Source organism: Chrysemys picta, chromosome 2 (assembly GCF_011386835.1).
Source record: "Chrysemys picta bellii isolate R12L10 chromosome 2, ASM1138683v2, whole genome shotgun sequence".
NCBI lineage: Eukaryota > Metazoa > Chordata > Testudines > Emydidae > Chrysemys > Chrysemys picta.
In genome coordinates, this window is record NC_088792.1 from 233,520,816 (window position 1) to 233,543,584 (window position 22,769).

Genomic DNA, 22,769 nt, shown 5'->3' on the forward strand with positions numbered 1-22,769 from the left:
TTAAACTATTACACACAACAGAGAGGGGTTTTCTCTCAAGCTACATTGTTAATTTAACTAGAAAAAATATCACATCAAATCCCATAAACGCATGACATGAAGCAAAACAGGTTACTTTTAAAATAAAACATAAATCTTTGATTAAACACCAAATACTTGATTAGAAGGGTTGGTTGTGCCTAAAACTACACTTAGACTGCTGCCTTGGATACCACATTTAGTGGGCTATAAGGACTTCTCTATATTAGGGTTTTAGCCACCACTGTAGCTGCACTGATGTAACTGCACCAACAAAAAACAGGACGTGCGCGTCAACCCAGGGTGGCTTACAGCAGTGCAGTGTGTACTTTGATTAGTTACAATGGTGGCTAAAACCTAAAGATGACAAAGCTAGATAAGGCCAGAATAATATATGATGCCGAGCCCTCTTTTGGAATTTAAAGCTATTAATTGCAAGGCAATTACTGTGAGATGTAACACAATGAAAAGAGGCTAACGATCTGTTCTCATTTATTAGGATTTGCAGTTCAATGTGAGCATCTTTTAAGGAATGGCCAAAATCAGGTGCAAATCTCAGAGAAATAAACCACTTAGTTGAAAGAAGAAATACCACTGTCGAATCTGTTAAACAGGCCTTTTCTTTTGAATACTGGCATCAGAGCCACAAACATTGTATATATGTCATTTGCAATTTCTACCCATTTGATGCCTTTGTCAGGGGAAAAATAAGAAGCTGAAAAACAGGAAAGATCACTCTGATTACACAGCTTTGCTTATTTTCTACTTAGGCTGACTGGTAACAATTGAAGGCTTAAGTGAAACAAGATTTTTGTTTTCCTTAAATCTTTAAAATATATAACACCCCCCGCCCCCAACACACACACACAAAATACGTAAAAGACTATCTCCTTAAAGTATCTAATGTAAAAGTTTGCACAGAAAATAGAAATACATAAGGGTCACAGCATTTCCAGTGCCATTCCAACTGTATATCCACCTGTCTCAAATTATCAATACTATACATGGGGCATCGACTTCTTCCCAGTTTCCAGGACCCATTCAGTAGGCAGCTGGCTCAAAACATCAGGTTTATGTGGATGCTAGCAGCTCCAATGTCAATTAAAATAACTGTTAACCACAAGCGTCGGGGCAGACAGATCTCCCTTTCTCTTTTACACTTAGTTTTTGCCTAAGAGCAAATTACAACATACTGTTGTTCCAAGAATATTTTTTTAGTTAATACATTTGTATTATTATACTCATTTCAGACTGCTATTTTTGGAAATAGCAACATTTATTTCAATTGGGAAGAAAAATGTCCCAGTCTTCCAGTTTAAATGCTAACACTAGAGCATGTTTATGATTTTGCTCATAAACAACATCTGAGGGACAGAGGAGAAAAAAAAGTAACAAAAAGATAAACTGAGAAGGTGACAAACGGAAAAGATGAAGGGAGAGCAAATGGAAAAGGGGAGCAAAAAACAGAAGAAAAATAGTAGGAGAGAGGTAGAGACCAAGAAAAATAATATATTATCTGTTCAGCAACAGTTCCTGTCCTAGTCACAGGAATCCTCAAGAAGAGCTCACTCAGGCATTAGAAAAGTGGATCAAGAGGGAACAGACATTTTACAGTGTTGCCATTTCTCACTATATTTAATGCTTTCCTTAAGATCCAGCTCCTCCAGTGCATTGGTTATGTGAGAACCTCAGATTCCATTAAAATTAAGTTTCTATCTCTCCTGGTTGTGGATAAAAGCTTGAAAATGGGAATCCTCAAGGCTTAAAAACCAGAAAGCAAATAAACAAAAAAATATTAAAATCTCATTATTTTTGGACCTGGATTATGATGTTTTTAACAGTTGGGACTGGTAATACTGATGTCAGAAAACTTAAAGACACCATCAACTGGGAAAATCAGATTTCTATCTAACAATTATGTACCCATTACTGTCACAAGAAGCCCCTAAGATTACTATACAAGAGGGAAAAGTATTTTCCCCTATTTTTTCCAGTTTGTTCACTGTTGTGCGTTTGACAGCACTTTGGTTGTGATCCAAAGTCCATGGAAATCAGTTAATATTTTTCCTATAACAGTTTAAATTGTGAAGAACTTGTGGGGCTAATGTAACATAACAAAGCACACGTGAATCTAAAGTGCACATTTTACTATTAAAGCTGGAACCTGCAAGCCATGTACACACCCTGCTTATTCTAAGATGTTCCAATATTCTCTTCCAAAGCACAGGCTACCTCGAATCACCATCTTCTTCCCATTACTTTTGTTACAACGGTTCCTTCTAATATCAAACATGCTTTGTTCCCACAGGTAACATCCAAAGAAGGTAGAATAAACTCTAAACTTGTTGTAATGCATGTTGCTTTAACATGGCCTAATTCTGCAATGTGCCAATGAGATCTAGTGCGTATTTACTAAATGGTAGACACATTCTGTCACATACGCATCAGTAGTTCAACTAAGCTACGTCTCAAGTAACTGGTTTCTATAGTGACTGAAGTGCTATCATGTGTCACTCATCTCTTTTTAACTTGCATATTCAGCTACCTACAGTATGTGTTTATGTCAAATTGCTACAAAATAATAAGTCAGGAATCAAACATCATAATTCATTATAAAATTATTAACCTACAGTTTTTGTCAGGAGAATTTAGGGTTCAATCATTTTGGGCTGACACCTAAATACAAGATTGGCATGTGAAATCAAACAAATATTTTGATAAAATTTAGGTATCATCACTGAAACTATAGGGTTTGATTATATAAACATTGCTCACATTGAGTAGCACTTGTAGTCAACAAGACTATTTTTTTGAATGTGTGTTACTCACTGTGACTAATAAACAAGTAGATTCCAATGATTAAGAACAATTTTATATATCTTAGAATACATCAGCCAATTTTACTTATAATTAGCAAAAATGAGGATTTATTAACATAGTAAACCAGTTGACAGAAGAGTAAACCAGTAAACAGAAAAGTAGTGTTTGACAATCCTATGCTAACCTTTTCACATAATAAAAAAAAACAATTACTAATTGTTCTTTGAGATGTGTTGCTCATGTCCATTCCATGCTAGGTGTGCGCACGATGTGTGCACAACTGCTGGAGATTTTTATCTTAGTGGTATCCATAGGACCAGCTCTAGTGCCCTCTGCAGTTGTGCCCATATGCGCTGATATAAGGGTTACCGCCAGCCCCACACCATCTCAGTTCCTTCTTGACAGTAACTTTGACAGAGGGGTAGGAGGGTAGGTCATGGAATAGATATGAAAAACTCATCTCAAATAAAAACAGTTACAAAAGGTTAGTAACCCATTCTTCATTTTTCTTCTTCGAGTGCTTGCTCATGTCCATTCAATGCTAGGAGACTCACAAGCAGTGCCCCAGAAGTAGGCTCAGAGTTCTTGGATGTGCTGACTGCAACACTGCTCTCCCAACATGGGCATTGTCTTGGCCCTGTTCGATGATGCCTTAGTGGAAGGCTAAGGAATGAACCAATGATCAGGTTGCAGCTCTGCAGATATCCTGGACTGGTACTTGCAGGAGGAATACGGCTGATGAAGCCTAGGCTCTTGTGGAATAAGTGGTAACAATGGCTGGAGTTGGGACATTTGCCTGCTCATAGCAAGCCTGAATAGAGGCAGTTATCCAGGAAGAGCTTCTTTGGGATGACCGAGGTAGCCCTCTCATCCTTTCCGCTATTGCTACAATGAGTTGCGTGGATTTGTGGAAGGGCTTAGTTCTCTCAATATAAAAGGCGAGGGCCTGCCTAACGTCCAACGTATGAAGCCGACGTTCTTCAGCGGACTTTTGAGACTTTGGGAAGAAGACAGGTAGAAAAATGATCTGGTTGTGTGGAATTGTGACACCACCTTTGGTAGACAGGCCAGATGGGGGCGTAGTTGGACTTTGTCCTTGAAGAACACCGTGTAAGAAGGTTCCGATGTAAGGACTTTGATCTCAGAAACCCTTCTGGCCTTCATGATAGACACCAGGAAGGCAGCCTTCCAGGAGAGAAGCTGTAGGGAGCACAATGCTAACGGCTTGAAGGGGGGCCCATGAGCCTTGATAAGAACAGGTTTGAGTCCCAAAGGGGTGGGGTCAGCTCACGAACCTTAGGATAGAGTCTTTCCAGCCTCCTGAGAAACTGGATGTTTATCTGCTGGGAGAACACTGATCTGCCATTCACTGGAGGGTGGAAGGCTGAGATGGCTGCCAAATGAACCTTAATAGAGATCTTGGCTACTTTAGGTGGAGCAGATAGTCCAACATAGATTGCAGAGGAGATCTGGATGGAGAAAGATTCTGTTCAGAGGCCCAACAAGTGAAACATTTCCACTTGGCCAAGTAAGTAGCCCGGGTGGAAGGCTTTCTACTCCTCAGCAAGACCTGTTGAACCTGATTCGAGCAAACCTGTTCCTCAGGGTTCAGCCACGCAGCATCCATGCAGTCGGATGTAGGGAGCCAAGGTTTGGGTGAAGCAATGGGCCGGGGTCTTGTGAGATCAAGTCCGGGTGGAGTGGCAGTGCGAGTGGCGCTGCCACTGAGAAGTCCAGAAGCGTGCCAAACCAACGCTGGCATGGCCACGCCAGTGCTATCAGTATAACCCTTGCCTTGTTTCATTTGATTTTTAGAAGAACCTTGTGAACCAAGGGGATTGGAGGAAAGACGTACAGTAGGTGGTCTGCCCAGGAGAGCAGGAAGGCATCAGAGAGGGAACCTGTGCTGTGCCTGCACAGCAAACACAGTAGTGATGACATTTCCTGTTCTGTCTGGTGGTGAATAGGTCCATCTAGAAGATGACCTCTGGGTGAAGAAACGAATTGTGGCAAGAGGAAAAGGCTCTGTTGAGGTGATCTGCCAGTATGTTTCAGTTTCCCAGGAGACGCTGTCACCACGAGGTCAATGCTGTCACAACGAGGTGAATTGCATGTGAATGGGAAACTGAATGTCCTTGTCTTTCCTAGCGTGGGGTCCGAAGTCCCTGCAGATCTGGCACTTACCTTTAACATGTGATTCCCCCAGGCACTTTAGACATCGAGAGTGCGGGTCACTCACTGGCATTAGCTTGCTGCAAGAGGCACACAGCTTTAAGCCCAAGGACATGGGCATGCCCAGCCCCTGGAGTGACAAGTGTCTTGACGATAGGGACGACTATTTACGCTTCTATAAATACTAACTCTAACTAAGAACTATGTAGATTAACTACAATAACTACACTCAAGAGGCCTTGCCACAACAAGAAGGATCGTTCCAGCAACCGTCACAGGCGGTAAGAAGGAACTGAGAAGGTGCAGGGCCAGTGGCACCCCTTATAGCAGCACATATGCATGTGATTCCTATGGATGCCACTAAGGGAAAAATCTCTGGCAACAGTGCCCATGGCGTGCACACACGTAGCATGGAATGGACATGAGCAAGCACTCGAAGATGAAAAACTGATATAGAATTATAACTTAAGAGCTTTATTTCAGTAGCAATGGATTCCAAGTTGGTCATCTTTTGATTTTATAAATCTTATAAAATGGATTGTAACCTGTGTGCAGTATGCTGCAAGCTACTAGACTATCTATTCGTTCACTTATTACTTCCAAAATTATTCCAAAGTCAAACATGAGAATTCCTTAACTACACACAAGCAATTAATGTGATTTTTTAAAAAACAGATAATACAATCAATCTGGCCTGTAACAAGACAGATTTAAATCAAACAAGAAACAGATCAGACTTCAATTGCAAGTCATTTTGTTTTATAAAAACAGAGAATTGTGAAATTTTTTCCTAGGACACATCAATTCACAAACTGCTTTCATTCACTTTACAACTGCATTTCTCTTGTGGCAAGTGATTGTGAAACCACTATTCCAAAATAACATTCAAAACTCCTCCTACACTTTTTAGGACATGAATAGCAGCAAGGTTAAACTCACAAGCAGACACTTAAAAATTAACAATTAACACTAAAATAAAAAATTGAAGTGTGGACAAAAATATTACACTAATCTGTCCCAGACACAAAAGTAATTTTTCCTCACTTATAGCCTATTTGAGGCATTCAAATGTACTATTTCATTATTAGTGTACCAAAAGGAAATGCAATACCTTATCCCACAAGTCACTGAGCACTTCCTGAGAGGAGCTGAGCCTTTGTCACTCAGGGCTTGTCTTCACCACTGCGGAGATAGACGCTGCTGCAAACGATTCTGCAGGTGTTGATTTAGCGGGTCAAGACCCACTAAATCGACAGCAGGGCGCTACCCGGTTGACTCCGGTACTCCAGCTTCCCGATAAGAGTAAGGTAAATCGACTGGAGAGCGTCTCCCATCGATGCAGCGTGGTGAAGACATCGGGGTAAGTTGACCTAAGCAATGTCGACTAGAGTAACTTAGTTCAACTTACCCCGTAGTGAAGACATGCACTCAGAAAAAAGCCAATGGGAGCTACAGACACTCAGCAGCCCCTATAATCAAACCTTTAAATGGCGCAATTATTGCTTCCAATAATGTAATTTTTCTCTTATAGAAGGTAGGGAAGAAATGGAGGTGAGAAAAGCCCTCTCTCTCTTAGTCTTTCTACCTACCTATACTTCAACATTAGTTTGTTTCTCGTGACAGTCCCTTAACATACCGGTCCTTTCTGTGGAACAAAACACCTATGCAGCAGCACATTATGGTAAATTAGTTCCTTGACACTTACCCTCCCATATCTGTTAGCATAGGACCCTGTAAGCAAGGAATGAAAAACGATGATTGTCTCATCCAAATCCCAAATGAATACTCTCTGTAAAAAAAGAACCAAATCAATGTGTCCCTCTGTAAAGTTGATACTTGAATCAATAAGTGTACAAATAAGAAAACTTTACTGAAATGGTCACATACTAACATGATGGTTTCCTTACTATTTTCAGAAAAACTAACAAATTGCTTCAGAACGGAGTAAAACAATCTGCTAGTTTTGTACTACAATTACTACTATACTAAATTATTCTGTTAAAATATAAATATAGTTATTGTTAAATAAACAAAAATAGAATAGTACAGTACATTATTCAAAAGTCACTTGTGGGGAAAATCTGAAATACATTAAATAAAGCAATTGAAAATGAAACCTATCAGATTTGAATCTTCTTCTGTATAGTATTCAAACTAAACAGACTTGTTAAATTTCTATTCAGTATGACCGCTGAAACTAAAACAAAAGTGTTACATTTCTAAAGCACTTATTACTTTAGGAGTTTAAGCCCACTTTCAACAGGACTTAGGCACTTTTAAAAATCTTTCCCACAATAAATTGCATCTTTCCCATTTAGAGCTAGTTGGCAATGTTATTTTTCCCCAAAATTTTGTTTTTATCTAAATTTTCCAAGAAAATTTTGACTTTTGGCAAAAATTCAAAAACCAAAATAAACATATTTCATCTCCCTGGACTGACAATACCTCCCATGATGTACAACCGTCTTCCTTGCTGCCAAGGGGAGCTAGTGGATCCTGGGAGTCCCTGGCCATGATGCATCATGGGAGATATAGTCTGGCCAGGGAGTGCAGCCCATCAAAGAGAATGGGGACACGAAGCCACTACAACACTATGAGGCACTGTAGCAACATATCCAAATGAAACATTTTTGGTTTTGAGGGAAACATTTTTGTTTCCATTCTTTTTTTTTTTATATATAAAAAATACCAAAGTTTTCCATGGAAAGCAGATTTTTTCATTAAAAAATGTGTTTAGCTGAAAACTCAATTTCCATTGAAAAAGAGTTTAGGTGGAAAATATTCCACCTGCCATATTGTCATTGTATTGCTGATCTGTAAATAAATCCTGCTCTTCAAAGCATTGTAAAGATAGCAGAGTCTACAGTAAATACAGGGTATATAACATACCTCCAGGTCAGAGTCAGGCAGTGGTGAAGGGTTATTGTTTCTTCTGCCTCGCCCACGTGACTTTCCATCGGAACTGCGACGCAATCTATCTGAATCAGAATCTTTAATGGGCGTTGATGGACTGTGGATTGTACTGTATTCTGCTGTAATAAAGAAATTACTTTCACCTTTCAGTTTAAAATCCAGGGGTCAATTTTACTTCGTTTTATTTATTTCTTTAGATTTGACATTAAAAAAATGTAACATCTGTACAAAAGCTCTGAGTGCACGGACAATAATTAGGTCTGCATTGACAATAATTAGGCCTACAATAACAACCAAGCAGCAATACAACTGATATAAAAATCAGCTAACTCCACCCATCAGCAGCGTTAATTAATCAGACAGAAGTAACAATTTACCTCAGCTAACTGACAATAAAAATGGAAAAAGCTCCAGAAAATCTTCACAACTCCAAATCATACACAAGAACATACCTCTTATCCGTCTCCACAATCCCTATCAAAAATTTTTAAGTTTGTTGTAATTTGGAATAATTTTTTCACCTTTGTTAATCTCACTCTGGGCCAAATTTTTGAAACATCTCTCTACCATTATCTACACAATGACTAGTGAGTGCAAAGTCACAGTGCAAATGATATAGATTAGAATTCTAATATTAACCTTCAAAACTTTTAAGAACTGGAAAGTTAATAAGACTATAAGTCACTTTTTTTGTTCAAAGGAATTATTTCTAAGTATAAAATGAAACAGAGGCAAAGAGTGCTGGATTGCTCCAGATAAGGATTAATTTTTTTAAATCGGCCCTATTTTTTTTACTCCTTATATTTTTGAAGATATTCTTCAAACACCTCCTCAACACTGAGATTACTGGATGGAGTAATTTCAAAATAGGACACAGAATCTTTCCTAACAAATGCATGATATATTATGTTTCAGCAAAATGTATAAACAAAAATATTTACTATTGTTACACATGTAAGAAAAAGCCTGATATATGTTTTGCTGAAAACATTCCTGTGGCAAGAAAATATGTTTCTGATGTAAGCAGAGTCTGAATGAGCTCTCCCCTGACATCTAGTGGTGAGCTGTGGAAAAGGACTTCAGGAGCTGATCTCGTTTGCATGAACACACCCACCCTGCCTAGGTGCTCAGCATGATGGGATTGCTTGCCCAAATGATCACTTGTGGCTGGTGTTGGATCCCCAGTCTCCTTGTTATTGGGGCAGGAGTAATAAAAGGTTGTTTTCCTTGTTGTGTGAACTGAGGGCAGCAGAACTGTACCTGGCATACACCAACGGAGGGACTCGCCCTCAACTGAATAGCACTCGCTAGGCAAGAGACATGGGTTCCAAAGCCCAGTGAGTGGGGAGAGAGGTACTTGTACCGTGGGTCCTATTTAACGGTCCTAGACACCATTTGACTTTTCCTTGCCCCACAGTATAATAAAAGAGCTAATTTAGACTCAATTGAGAGTCTTGTTACATGCTACAGAGCTGAAATCACTCATACCTAGGTCTAAGTATTAGACCTCCTTTGGGACAGTGTCTCTGATGCAAGAGACTGGCCAGTGTGCACCAGCAGTGAGACTCCCACCACTAACAGCTGAAATCACTGAGAGCTGTGTTAAGTGTGGGGACTTGAAGACGTCTTGGCAAGTGGCCAGCCAGGCGGCTGGTGGAAAGGCACAGCAATCAGCCATTGGGGCAACGAGTGAGTGCCTGAACAATGGAGCATGTAAAGACCTCCTTACCCCCTCCTTTCCACCCAGGGTGGGAGGTGAACTCTGTGAATGAACCTCTGAACTCTGGGGCTGCACTGGACAAAGACAGCAACTGTGAGTAGGGTGCAGAGAAGGGATAGGCACATTAAAGGGACTTGTGGGTTGCTGGACTTAAGAATCTGAGGGGAAAAGGACACTGCCCAACTTACTTGGGGGTGGGTCTTTTGCTCATGGTTTATGTTTATGAACCCTAGTTACGGGGTTTTCCCAAATTAATGCTGACTTACTTCCCTCCTTTTATGAAAAGCTTTTGCTACACTCAGACTCTGTGCTAGCAAGAGGGGAAGTATTGCTTCTCAGAGGCACCCAGGGGTGGTGTGTAATTGTCCCAGGTCACTGGATGGGGGCTTGAGCCAATTTTGTGTTACTGTTGAAAAGGAACCTCTAGATACTGAACCTGGCCCTGTTGCTGCTGGCGCCACCTGGCAAAGGGTTACACTATTCTTAACATCCTTAGGTTCAACAATATTGAGGTCTTGAACAATGTTAACCAAAGAGATATCATGTCATAGTTGCTGGAACTAGGAGTACTGGGGGTGCTGCCATACCCCGTGGCTTGAAGTGGGTCTATTATATACAGGATTTACAGTTTGGTTCAATGGCTCTCAGTACTCCCACGATAAAAATTCTTCCAGCACCCCTGTATCCTGTGCAAATTATTCTTTATGACTGATTGCAGTGAGATGTGAAAATTTGCCTTTCATGAGATAAGTAGTAGGGTTTGGATGCTAGGTGGTATTTTGGATCTCTTTTTAATTCCTCTCTTCAGAATTTTAGTTTCAAAACAGTAACCTCTCATATTTCGCTTCCATGGCCATAATGAAAAGATTTCCAGACATTTCTCATGAAGGAAGTGAGAATTTCCATCATGCAACAACACAGATACTGATTTCTTATTTCATTGGACATCAAGATTACTCATTTCTCAAGTTCAGTAAGTCCTGATGCTCATATCAATATTAATTTAATATGTGCAGCAGTCTATCTGTATATAAACAAAGTGCTGCAGTTTGGATGGATGGATGGCAATGGTAACCCTTTCTCCTAATGAAAGGGTTAGATTAAGTTAAAGGTCCAAAAGCCTTTGAAGTCAATGCAACTACTCATATGAGTCAGAATTACTCAAACAAGTAAGGATTGTGTGTACTGAATGAACAAGGCTGATATTCTCTAAGACATGTATTTGGTCCTCAAATTTGTACTTAACTTAAACAACTAAATTAACCTGAAATATTCTAGAAGAAAAAACAACAAACCAGAATAAAATGTACAATGTTAAACCATATGAGAGAATCTCCAAAAGGGACTCAAGTCTGAAATCAGATTATTTTCATGTTGAACTGTAAAAATAATTCAACTGTATAAAGCAGATATGTGATCTTTGAACAAAACACAGAAGTCATTGTTGGATACATTAAACTTTAAAAATATAATTTCCTAAACAATAGCTGGCATGTGCATTCCAATATAAACTCCATTATATAGTACATTCCAACATAATACTCAAATTAATATTTTGACTGAAAACAGTCTTTTCCTGGGAGATGACATCATAAGTAATACATTATAATATATTAATGCAAATACATGCTTTCAAATAATACTACTTCTCTACTTTTAAACTGACATTAAGCATTAATTTTTTAATAGCGGTAAATTTTTAAAAAAAGTAAAAAATACAGTAAATCCGTGTTAAAAGTGTTCTGACCCAACACCAGACATTTGTTCAATAACACAAACAGAACCAAATCTTTCTAGAGGTGGGGCATGAGTTTCAGAGGTGATGAACACTTGCATTTCCTATAGACTTCAACTGGAGTCGAACCTCTGAAAATTTATTTAGCCATCTAACTTCAGGTACCTAATTTTTGAAAATTCTGACCATAGAGTCTAGCTGCCCAAGATGGTAAATTATTGTTTTTTGGGTTCATACCGATTGTCCTAAATAAGATAACAAGTATATGTGGATAGATAACATGAGGAAAATGTAAATGAAGATTTAGTAAATGATAAGTGAAAACATATCTAAAGGAGCACGCATCGGTGTGTATGTGTCAGTGTAATAAAGATATGTTTCTACTTTCACAACAGACAAGTTCAGTCAAGCTTATTGGGTAGAAAATACTAAACACTATGGCCCAAATCCGGGATGGATGGTGATCTGTGTGGGTACTTTTAGAGGAATGGGGCACAATGGGGGCCAAGTCAATACAGGGAAACACCATGACCTGTGGTATGCAGGTGGTCAGACTAGAGAATTTAGGATTTTTTTTTTAAATCTGTAAATGTAAATTCTTTGGGGTAACCATTAATTTGGGGGTCATCTAAATTTAAAATATTTGTCTATTTGCTTATAGCATGGATGTTTGACTAAATTATACTAGTACCATCTGGTTAGTGTTATCTCCAGCTTATTTTAAGTTTCCAGCTAGTCTTTGACTTAGCATATATCATTCTGTCATAATTTTACATTTATTGTGTTAACAAAAGTACAGGAATTTCCCAGACAATCAGCACAGTGGTCTATTTATCTCAGAATCTTCTCTCTTTCAGCAGCTTCCAAAGAAGGTGCAAGAAACCTTGTAATGGAAAGGTACTACCTACTGAAGAAATTTCTTCCTACTTCCAATCAATGTTTTCTCTCTTCTAAATTATTTTTTTAAAATCCTACTAAAAATAACTATGGATGTTCTATCTCTCTATATTTTATATTTGTCCTCAAGCTATCTTTGTTGCAACGAGTTCCTTGAGTTAATTATGTGTTGTGAGAAATATTTACTTTAATTGGGTTTTAAATTTGTTGCCTTCAATTTAATTGAATGCTTCTTGTTCATTAGAAAAGGTAAATAGGAGCACCCAATGTACCTTCTCTATGCCCCTCATTATTGTACTTAATACCATTTCTTCCCTTACATAGTCATATATTATAAATATTTTATGTTCTATGTATATACTGTACTTCCCTCCTACATCTATATACTATATATTTAATCTTTTATGTTTATGGAAAAAAATCAATAAATAAGATTAAAACATTACTAATGTGCTATAAATATAGCATAGAACTTCACACTACAGCATATGTTTCTGTTCAGTTATTATGGAAAGGCTTTGCCTATATGAACTCTCGGCTCTGGTTCACTCAACTACTTCTGATTTACTGTTATGAAATCTGATAAGGAGAAGGAGTCATAGTGGCTTTTTATTTTGCAGCACTGAGCATGGCATGGTATTAAAGAAAAAAATGTTTAGCCTATGGAGATAAAACAGTAACCTGTGGTTCAGAATAATTTTAGCAGGCTAATAGAGTTATTATTATTATTGTTTGATGTTGCAGTGTGTGAGCAATATAAAAACAACCTGCAATATCTTTTAAACATACTATTTTATGGAAACCAGGAAAATCTCATAGGGGCCAATCTGAAGAATAATGCAACTCTTTCTTCTTGGAAATGTAACTTAATGAATTATGATTGTGGTTTCATGTAAGATAGGAGGATAACTCTGAGTTACTCACCATTTCTAAACTAAATTATTTAACACAGTATAAAATATAGAAAAGTTAATTGAGAACTGCACAAACCAAGGATATCTATGTCACAAACTATGATGATAGATGGATATGGGAGAGAAAATGTTTCCAAAGTAAACTTAAATATCAAAACTCAACAGAAATTAGTCATTTTCTAAACTGTAGCTGCTTTAAAATTATGCTTTTCCCTCAAGAGATTTTAAACGTTTTAGAATTAATACTCCTGTTACACAGTTGCTCTAGTAATGACTTGCCTAAACACTCCAGGGATTGCATACAGGACAGGAACATGCTGTTCACACTTCAGTGGCTCTAGAATGAGGCACGGTGTACATAAAAAATTAGCTCGACCTAGCTACCTCGAAAATCCACACCCTTGAGTGATATAGTTAAGCCGACCTAACCCCTGATGTAGACAGCGCTAGGTCGATAGAAGAGTTCTTCTGTTGGCGCAAGAAGTGTCTACACTGAAGTGCTACAGTGGTGTAGTTCCAATGCTGCAGCTGTGTACTCCATCCCTGCTCCACCTCCCAAAATTTCATTTTTAAAATGCAGTAGAACCAAAAAGATGTGTATGTACATGAATAAGCCACCCCATAATCTTAATTGCAACCTTTTTGCAAGTGTTTATCCGTGTGAACAGTCCCACTGACTTTAAAAGAACTACTCATCTGAGTGAAATTAAGCACATGCACACGCTATACAACTGTGAGCTTAGACTGTAAGCATTTCAGAAGTGGGACCATGTCTTTTCTACGTTCTCTGAATGGCCTAGCACATTGGGGCCTACATACTCACATGAATGTGTCTTTAAAATACTATGGGGGTTCAACTGAGGCATGCCATAAGCCCCGACTAAGGGGCAGTACAAAGTTGCGCTGCCTTAGGCCAGGAACTAAATTGTGACTCAGTCACCGCTTGGATCCTGATTCCCTCCTTGTTTCAAGGTGGAGCAAGAAGGAAAACAACCTGTGCTAGCCCTATATCTTGTTCTATTGCCATACCAGCTCAGTTTTCCTGGCAAGCTCAGAGACAAGACTCCATTCATGCCCTGCCCCTACACAAGAAGGGGTTAGAGGCCCACAGTGGGGTGACCAGATAGCAAGTGTGAAAAATCAGGACACTTTTTTTGCCAGCGGGTACAGTTATGTATACAAGACAAAGCCCCTAATGTTGTGATGGTCCCGATAATATTGGGACATCTGGTCACCCTACCCTGCAGAGGCTTCTCTCCTTCCTTCACTGCTACCTGTGACACAGCCCCCTCACTTCCCTGCGTAGGGGATTAGGATGAGTTACAAACTTGCCTATAGTCATTAAATCCATAACACAAATATTTCAATTGCAAAGCTATCCCTGTCAACTTATCACACCCAAGAGGGAAGAATAGCAAGTGAAACAAAGGATATACTGTGGAGCAATGGCAGGGCTGGTAACAAAAGCAACCACATGTATGGATTCCATTGTCGGAGAGTGAAAGAGAAGCAGAAAGGGGGCCGGGTAGAGGACACAGGCCATCCCTGTAAAGAAAGCTACACCAAGAATTACTTTTCCACACAAGATTATAGACCACACCTTATGGCAGGGGTTGTCAACCTTTTTCTTTTTGAGGGCCCCCCAGAACATGCTACAAAAACTCCAGGGCCTTGGGGGGGCGGGGAGCACCTTGGGCATAGGTGCAGTTTGACTTCTATTTTGGATGGGCAGGGGCCAGCAGGCGTTGAGCACGTTCCGCTCGGCGGGGTCTGGGGAGGTAGTGCCACCTCCACCCCGGGACTTACCTCAGCAGGCCAACCCCGTCTGGGTTGTGGGGTGGGAGGAGCATGGCACAATAAAAAATTATAACTCAAAGGTGGGGAAGCTCAGCTCAAAAAGTTTGAAAACAGCTCAAGGGGTAGTTAGGGGTTGAGTGAGGGAAGGGGGGTATCTCAGGGTGCAGGGAGAGAGATAGCTAGGGGCTGTGTGTGGGCAGGGAGGTAGCTAGAGGCTGTGTGCCAGGAGTGCTCCCCCTGTGGTAGATGCTCCCCGAGGGCTCTGCCAGCCACAGAGCCGGGTCCCCCTACCCAAGCATCTCTACCAGCTGCGTGAGAAAAGGTGACTGAGGAGCAGATTCAACCCCCTGCAGCAGCAGGAGATGAAGGAACACCGTGGCTGCCTACTCTATGGCACCAGACAGAGCAGCAGCTGTCCTGAACTGCCCGGCTCTGGCTTCCGGCCTCCAACCTGGCCAGGGGGTGGGGAGAGAAGGAGGTGGAGGGTGGGGAGTGGAGTGCCCCGGGACTGCCCTGCTCTTGCACTGTAGTTTGGGGTGGGGCAACATCTCCACGTCCCCCAACTCTGCCCATGGGCTCAGGGCTTCTGGCCCATGAGAAGCATCAGGGCTCCAGGCTCCAGAATTCAGCCTTGCTGCTCCCGGCTTCAACCCCATGGGTGGTGCTGGGAGTCAGGGCTTCAACCCCAGGAGAGGTGCTGGGGTGCTGGGTTTTAGCCACGGGGCCCCGTGGACCCCCTGAAAGGGTTCACAGACCCACTTTGAGAACCGCTGCTTTATGGTACCTCAGACAATTCCTCACTTCTCAGCGAGACTTTAGCTAGACACGGCTCTTTAAAAAAGCAGCTGACACAAGACCTTGCCAAGACTTGTGGAGGTACTGTTTGAAAATGATATTATTAAATATTAAACCAAGCTTTGATTGTGCCACTAATTTTAAGTAAGGCAGGCTAGGTCCCTTGTTTTAACTGGGAACATCACTTTTAAAAAGAAAAGCAACAAACAGTCTATACTTTCCCAATGCAATTAAAAAAAAAACTATTTACTGAATCAGAATTATATGGTAAATATATTTTAATAAAAGTTAATTGTTTGTTTGTAGTAAGGGGGATTTTTTTTAATAACATTATACGCCAGTGAGACATTGAGAGTATTAAACAACAAACCAAACCAAAGCATAAGTAAAAAAAAAAAAAAAAAAAATAGGTGAATCCTGCTGCCTTCCATACACATTCACACGTACTGTACAGAAAGAGTCCTGTCTCCTTCTGTAACCTGCTTCCTTCCCAGCTCACCTTCACTAACTGTACAAAAAGACACAGCACTCCCTACATTTTCTTAAGCTATGGATTCATGCACAAAAACGACAGAATGCTGGCAGCTCACATTAAGAGATCACATTACCAAATCCATTGTGCATGTGCAAAGTATGTTTTTTAAGAACTCTTATAACTTTGCCAAATTACAATGGGATTTTTACCACACCACTGAGAAGCACATCTGCAACCTAGGAACTTTACCCTGGAAAATTTCAAGCTTCTGCCATCTACTATTGATATGCTTGAGATATTGGGGGGAGGGGGGGAACACACCTTTTTTCACAATAATGGTTATAATATGTGCAATATAAAGACAATCTTTCTAAGTGTACAGTGGGCTAAATCTTGAAGGCCTTTTCGGTTTTACTAATTATTTATTTATTTATTAAGACAAAATTAATGGGATTTGCCTAAGTAAACACTGAGTATAAGGGATTCAGAACCTGGCCCAGCATAAAGGCTTTCCCCAACCCATAATTTAAAAAAAGTATTAGTAATATTGCAAATAAATAAAAATTACTGTGTATTTCTCTTGAAAACCTTATTTAAAAATTCATCTTAAATTTTCTTAGCCAGTGCTCTATCAAAATAGAGATACCATAAATTAAAGATTTGGAGAAAACAAAACAAGACAAAAACAAAAGAAACAAACTGAAACCAAACCAAAACCCCAAACCTTTCAACTAACAGAAATGTGGCCAATAGGGATAATAAAATCCATGTAATTACCTGCTGCAGGATCTGTAACTGCTTGACTGGTGACGCCAGATGGTGGTTCTTGAAGCTGGTATGTTGCATTTGTGGAAGGTGGTGTTGGGCTGGTGTTGCTGCTTGTCATATAATGTGACGGGTACGGTGAACTATTATAATACTGTGCATATTGACCCTGGCCAAAACTAGGATAAGATGGATATTCCTACCAGACAAAAAGCAACATCAGAGTTTTCTTTCAAGGTTTTGCTACTTTTTAGTATACATTCCAAAATATAAGTAAAAACACATGTCTGAGTTCCACTGTCTTCACTGGACTGTACACAGTAGAGCTGACAAACATGAGACTGTGAAAGTAAACCTAAATTTCACATACTTTTAGTAAATTTTCTTTCACAAACAGAATATTATTAGATATATTATTGCAGTTATGTAAAATAACCATGCAGCGAGTTCTTTTATGAGATAAAAAGTAGGAAAAAAATTCCCTTGAAATGACACTATCTTTCTTAGCAAAATCTAGTGAGCTTAATATTTTTGAAGGGGAAAGCATTGTGTGACTTGCTAGTTTGAAATACAGTTTTGTCAAACTTTCGTTTAATTTTATTTACAAATTTACCTGCTGTGAACTATTAAATCCAGTAGAGTTTGTGAGTGAATTATTTCCTGCATATAATCCTGATGATGTTGTAAAGCTGCTCCCTGAAATGAAATGAAAGATGATGTTAATTACTAAAACACTCTATCTGAAAATAACTCCATCACAGCAAACTTGTAATACTTCCCATATGTTGACCACTTTGGTTGTCATCAATACTAAACATGCAGAAACAGGTAAAGTGATAATTCATTATTTTTGACCCCTATATTTCATTATGTAGTTATTGTATAAGAGGAAAAATGAATCTGATGGAACACCTGTAATTCACAGAATGGAATGGGATCAAATTTAGAAATATCTTTGGTTTGGTTTCATATAATGCCTGTCAGACCTAATGTAGTCAACATTGACAAGTGCAAAGTAATGCACACTGGAAAAAATAATCCCAACTACATATATACAATGACGAGTTTTAAATTATTTGCTACCACTCAAGAAAGAGACCTTGGAATCACTGTGGATAGTTGTCTGAAAACTTCAGCACAGTCCGTAGCAGGAGTCAAAAAGGCTAATAGTATGTTAGGAACTATTAGGAAAGGGATAAAAAAACAAGACAGAAAATATCATAATGCCACTACATAAATCCATGATATGCTCACACCTTCAATACTGTGTTCAGTTCTGGTTGCCCCATCTCAAAAAAGGATATAAGGGAACCGGAAAAAGTTCAGAGAAGAGCAACAAACATGATCAAGAGTATGGAATGGCTTCCGTACAAGGAGAGACTAAAAAGACTAGAAAAGAGGCAATTAAGGGGAATATGGTAGAGATCATGAATACTGTGGAAAGAATGAATACAGAAGGGTTATTTACCCTCCCCACAATACCAAAACCAGGCGGCACCTGACTAAATGAATAGGCAGATGGTTTATAATACTTTTCACACAATGCACAATTAACCTATGGAATTCATTGCCATGGGATGTTGTGATGGCCAAAAGTATAACTGGGTTAAAAAAAGAACTAGATAAGTTCATAGAGGATAGGTCCATCCATGACTATTAGTCAAGATGGTCAGGGATGCCGCCCCATGCCCTGGGTGACCCTCTCACTACCAGAAGCAGGGAGGGGAAGACAGGGGTAGATCACTCCAATTGCCCTGTTCTGTACACTGCCCCTGAAGCTCTGGCACTGGTCACTGTGGGAGACAAAATACTGAGGTACATGGACAATTGGTCTGACCCAGTTATGTTCTTACTTAACAAAGTAATGAGCTTTTAAAGTTCTTTTTTAAATAATATTGCAGTACCCATAAGCCTGATTGTGAAAGGTGCTGTGCACGTACAAATCCCACTGAGGTCCATAGGAGTTGTGGGTCCTTAGCACATCACAGAATCAGGCCAAACGTTGTCACTGATTGAGAACTGACATTGTTCTCAGTGCTTTACAAACACAGAGGAAGACTCAGTCCCTGCTCTAAGCCGTTTACAAGCTTGTCCAGTTGTGAAAGCCATTATGGTTCAGTAATTGATCATAGATAGCCTTGGGCAGTAAACTTTTATGAAGGGGTTATTGTCCATAACACCAGGAAAAATAAATATACTACATGAACTATCAACATAGATGCCAAAGACTGAATGAACACAGAGACCGAACTACTCCCTCACCACTAGCCACCAAACAGACAGATGTTTAATGTCTAATCTCAGGAGCCGTGGCTCTAAAATCAGGGCAGCAACCCCAATCCAAATGGATTGCCTTCACTGGTTATGCACCCAGCAGCAACACTGCTGTGAGGTGAGACATGTGGATACATAGGGAGAAATTATAGGAGCTGAAGAAAGCCTGTTATATGGCAGAACTGCTGAAGTGCTGAGAGGGGGTAAATGACAATGCAGAAAAGCTGCACATTAACCTGCATTATTTGTTTATAGCCTCCCCTCCTTCAAATCAGTTTTGAAACACAATGCAAACAAAGATATACTGCAATCAAGGGAGAAAAACCTAGGGTAAGCAAATAAGTGATAAGGAAATAAGTTGAAAAATGAAAACAGATAGAAAGAGAGGTGTATAAATTCATTGCTCCCTAGCACTGCCACATTACATTATTGGCTGAAATGGGTCAAGATCATAGCAACCTCCAAATTGGTGAGACAGTCTTTTGTGCAATTGACTGAGACACTGACATAATCCTGAGATTTAACAATAGAGAAGACTAGTTCTCAAATTTTGTACTGGTGACCCCTTTCACATAGCAAACCTCTGAGCAACCCCCACTTATAAATTAAAAACACTTTTTTATATATTTAACACCATTATAAATGCTAGATGCAAAGCAGGATTTAGGGTGGAGGCTGACAGCTCGCCACCCCCCCCCCCATGTAATAACCTGGCTATCCCCTGAAGGGTCCCGACCCCCAGTTTGAGAACCCCTGGGTTAGATGACTCTGATGCTGTTGCAGGTTTGGGTTAAAAAGATAATGATGATATTAAAAAAAAATAAAAACATACTCTGAACTAATTCCAGGCTTCACATCTAAAATATACATTAACTGCAAGGAGTGCAGATCTGGGTGCTTGCTCTTCCCCCCCCCCCTTTTTTTTTTTAAATAAGCCATGTCAGGAACAATGTACATCCCCAAAATCATGGGGCAAAAATATTAAAACGATTAAATTGTGAAAGTTAATAAAAACTTGCATACTCCATGGCCACTGAAGACCTTGTACGCAGTGGGTGTGGGGGATGTCCAACCGTGTTCGGAGTAAAAATACAAGCTGAATGTAATGCAAGAGACAGTAACCGTAAGAAATATTTAGATTTTTTCCTATAAATCTTCATTACTTTCCACTATTACTGGTCGGGCTGCACAGTGGTTGATAGATGCTCATAAACCTGTGAGCTAAATCAGAGTGCTTCAGCAGAAGAGTTTGCATCCATGTTTAGCACTAGGTAGAGAGAAATACTACTAATGAAAAAATACAAGAATTTAAAATTATTTTTTTTACATTATCATAAGCCAGAGAGTCAGAATGAAGATGCCAAATCTTTTAAAATGCAAAAGTCTTCAAGCTTTTTTTATTTCCATGAATGCCACCGTTAGGGGAAATAAGATTTTTTTTTTTTTTTTTAATTCACTGATGCAGAAATACATGTACAAGCATTATAGGTTTGTCATTCAAATTATTCTGAAAAAGTAGTACCGGGCCTCTCATATTTTAAAAGTTCTTCTTTAGTTACTGCATTATCTTTTCACAATGTGTGTTGGCAGATAATTTACAAGAGCAAAAGAAAAAAGTAATTGCACCCTGGTCAACATATCACCAAAAAAAAAAAAAAAAAATCTCTTTCATCTTATGGTCAGCATTGGCTCCTATAGAGGAGGGCTGGGGGCCTCACAGACCGTAACAAACATGAAACAGGTTTCTCAGAAATTGCTGTGTGGGCCACCCAGGGCTACTGGCCTAAAGTTGTTTTTAAAATACTTCAGTTTTGCCACATTTTTTAATCAGTTGTGTCATGGCACAGAGCATACTGTTCCTGTATTAGATGAACAAAGAACTGTGAATATTTATGAAATATATAGGCTTACTGCAACAAACTGGCCAACCATAGGATTTCTAATGTGATAAAAGCTGTAAATTGCGGGTCAAAGGTCTAGTTTGCAAAGAACAAGGACCCACATTAAAGCGAGGAATCTCAGTCAGCATATGAAGAATGCTGGAACCTGCTGGGACTAGTATGCAGCTCCCATGTGTAGAACTTTTCTCCAGTACTTCTAAAATAGGCAGGATGCTGTCCTCCCCTGTGTATTTTCTACAGAAGTCCATTTGCTTTCCTTGATCAGCCTACTTGCCATGGGCTATGTCTATCATCAGGGCACAATATATGTGGCAGAAGTTGGGCTTTTCCCTGGAGAGCTGCACTATGAAGGCCAGATGGGCTATTTAAACCCAAGGATTCTTTCTCTTCCTTATGCTGTTTAAAATTCTTTGGCAAACTCTCCCTATTTTTCCTAGTAACTGCTTGGCCATCCAGCACAATATTTTTAAACTCCATAATAATAACTAAATACCTTAAGATTTACTTTTTTATGGATGAATTTCCAAACCCATTGGTTAGTATAGTCTGAATCATAACAACCTGTGTAACTAAAAGAATAGCAGCACTCATACATTTAACACCACTACAGAGGAATGATACATTGATACAAAGTAATATACACAATTAAATACAGACAAGGGCTTATATTTCTTTGATTTTTAAACAGAACTGCATAGCTGCAAGTGTGGTCCTTCTCTCTGCTTTTGATTCCCTTACACTTTTCTAAACCCACCACCCCCAGCATTCTCCCTACTCCATTTAATCTGACTGAGCATTTTCCACATGTACCATCAATTCAGAAACTATGGGCTCAGGGCTACAGTCTTTAGTCAAGTGACTGGTCCTTTGACTCCAATGAGACTGCTTACATGAGTAAGAACTCAAGGATCATACTTCGGAACACTTACCAAAGGCGGAGTGAGAAGCATGGTAGTTAGGAAGAAATAATTCCCCCCCCCCCCCCCCCCCGAAATGTAAAGATGAAAAATTCAAAACAAACTGAAGCCCAAGTACCAAGATAATGTCTGTGTGGATACTCACACAGCCATATGCCTCACGATTTTCAAAGTTGGCAGCTTTTCCCTTACCTATTGTTCAGCTACTCACCATGCCAGAATTTTAGTATGGACAGGCAAGGCATTGTGTAATTGCCCACACATGCACTACAACATATCTACATTTCAGGTGATATTTGCTCCTAATGGGAAGGGCAAGCATAGTGGCCTCCACACAATTTATGTGCTGCAGGTGCGGGTGGTAATCCTGACACAAAGGGGGGTGGGGGGGAGGTGTGGTGGCAGTGCAGGCACACCAGCAGTTCAGGGTTATCTTGCAGCCCTACCTGTAACAGAAAGGGATGCCACCAGAGGCACCAGCCTGGTTAGTTGTTTATGGAGCAGGCCAAAGGGTCTATAATTTTGATTCAGTGGTTCAGAAACCACACTAAGGGGATGAGGAGCACTAGCAGCTGCTATTTCAGCCTCTGTGGAAAGGATGCATTGAGAACCTGCAGCCTGCCCATGCATTCGTACAGGGGGGAAGGGGAATAAAT

General features: G+C 39.7%; 1 protein-coding gene across 27 annotated transcripts in view; it reads right to left on the reverse strand.

Moving 5' to 3' along the window:
* Positions 1-22,769, reverse strand: part of EYA1 (EYA transcriptional coactivator and phosphatase 1) — a 246,731-nt gene that overhangs the window by 59,433 nt on the left and 164,529 nt on the right. For 21 of the 27 annotated variants that reach the window (XM_065582152.1, XM_065582141.1, XM_005309296.5 and 18 more), the window contains 4 exons: positions 17,635-17,717; positions 17,034-17,220; positions 7,900-8,042; positions 6,716-6,799 (listed from right to left, as the gene is read on the reverse strand). In XM_065582152.1, coding sequence (XP_065438224.1) covers positions 6,716-6,799; positions 7,900-8,042; positions 17,034-17,220; positions 17,635-17,717 — 497 coding nt within the window. The remainder of the gene's footprint in view (positions 1-6,715; positions 6,800-7,899; positions 8,043-17,033; positions 17,221-17,634; positions 17,718-22,769) is intronic. The other 6 variants (XM_065582146.1, XM_065582150.1, XM_065582145.1 and 3 more) reach the window with 1 other exon arrangement.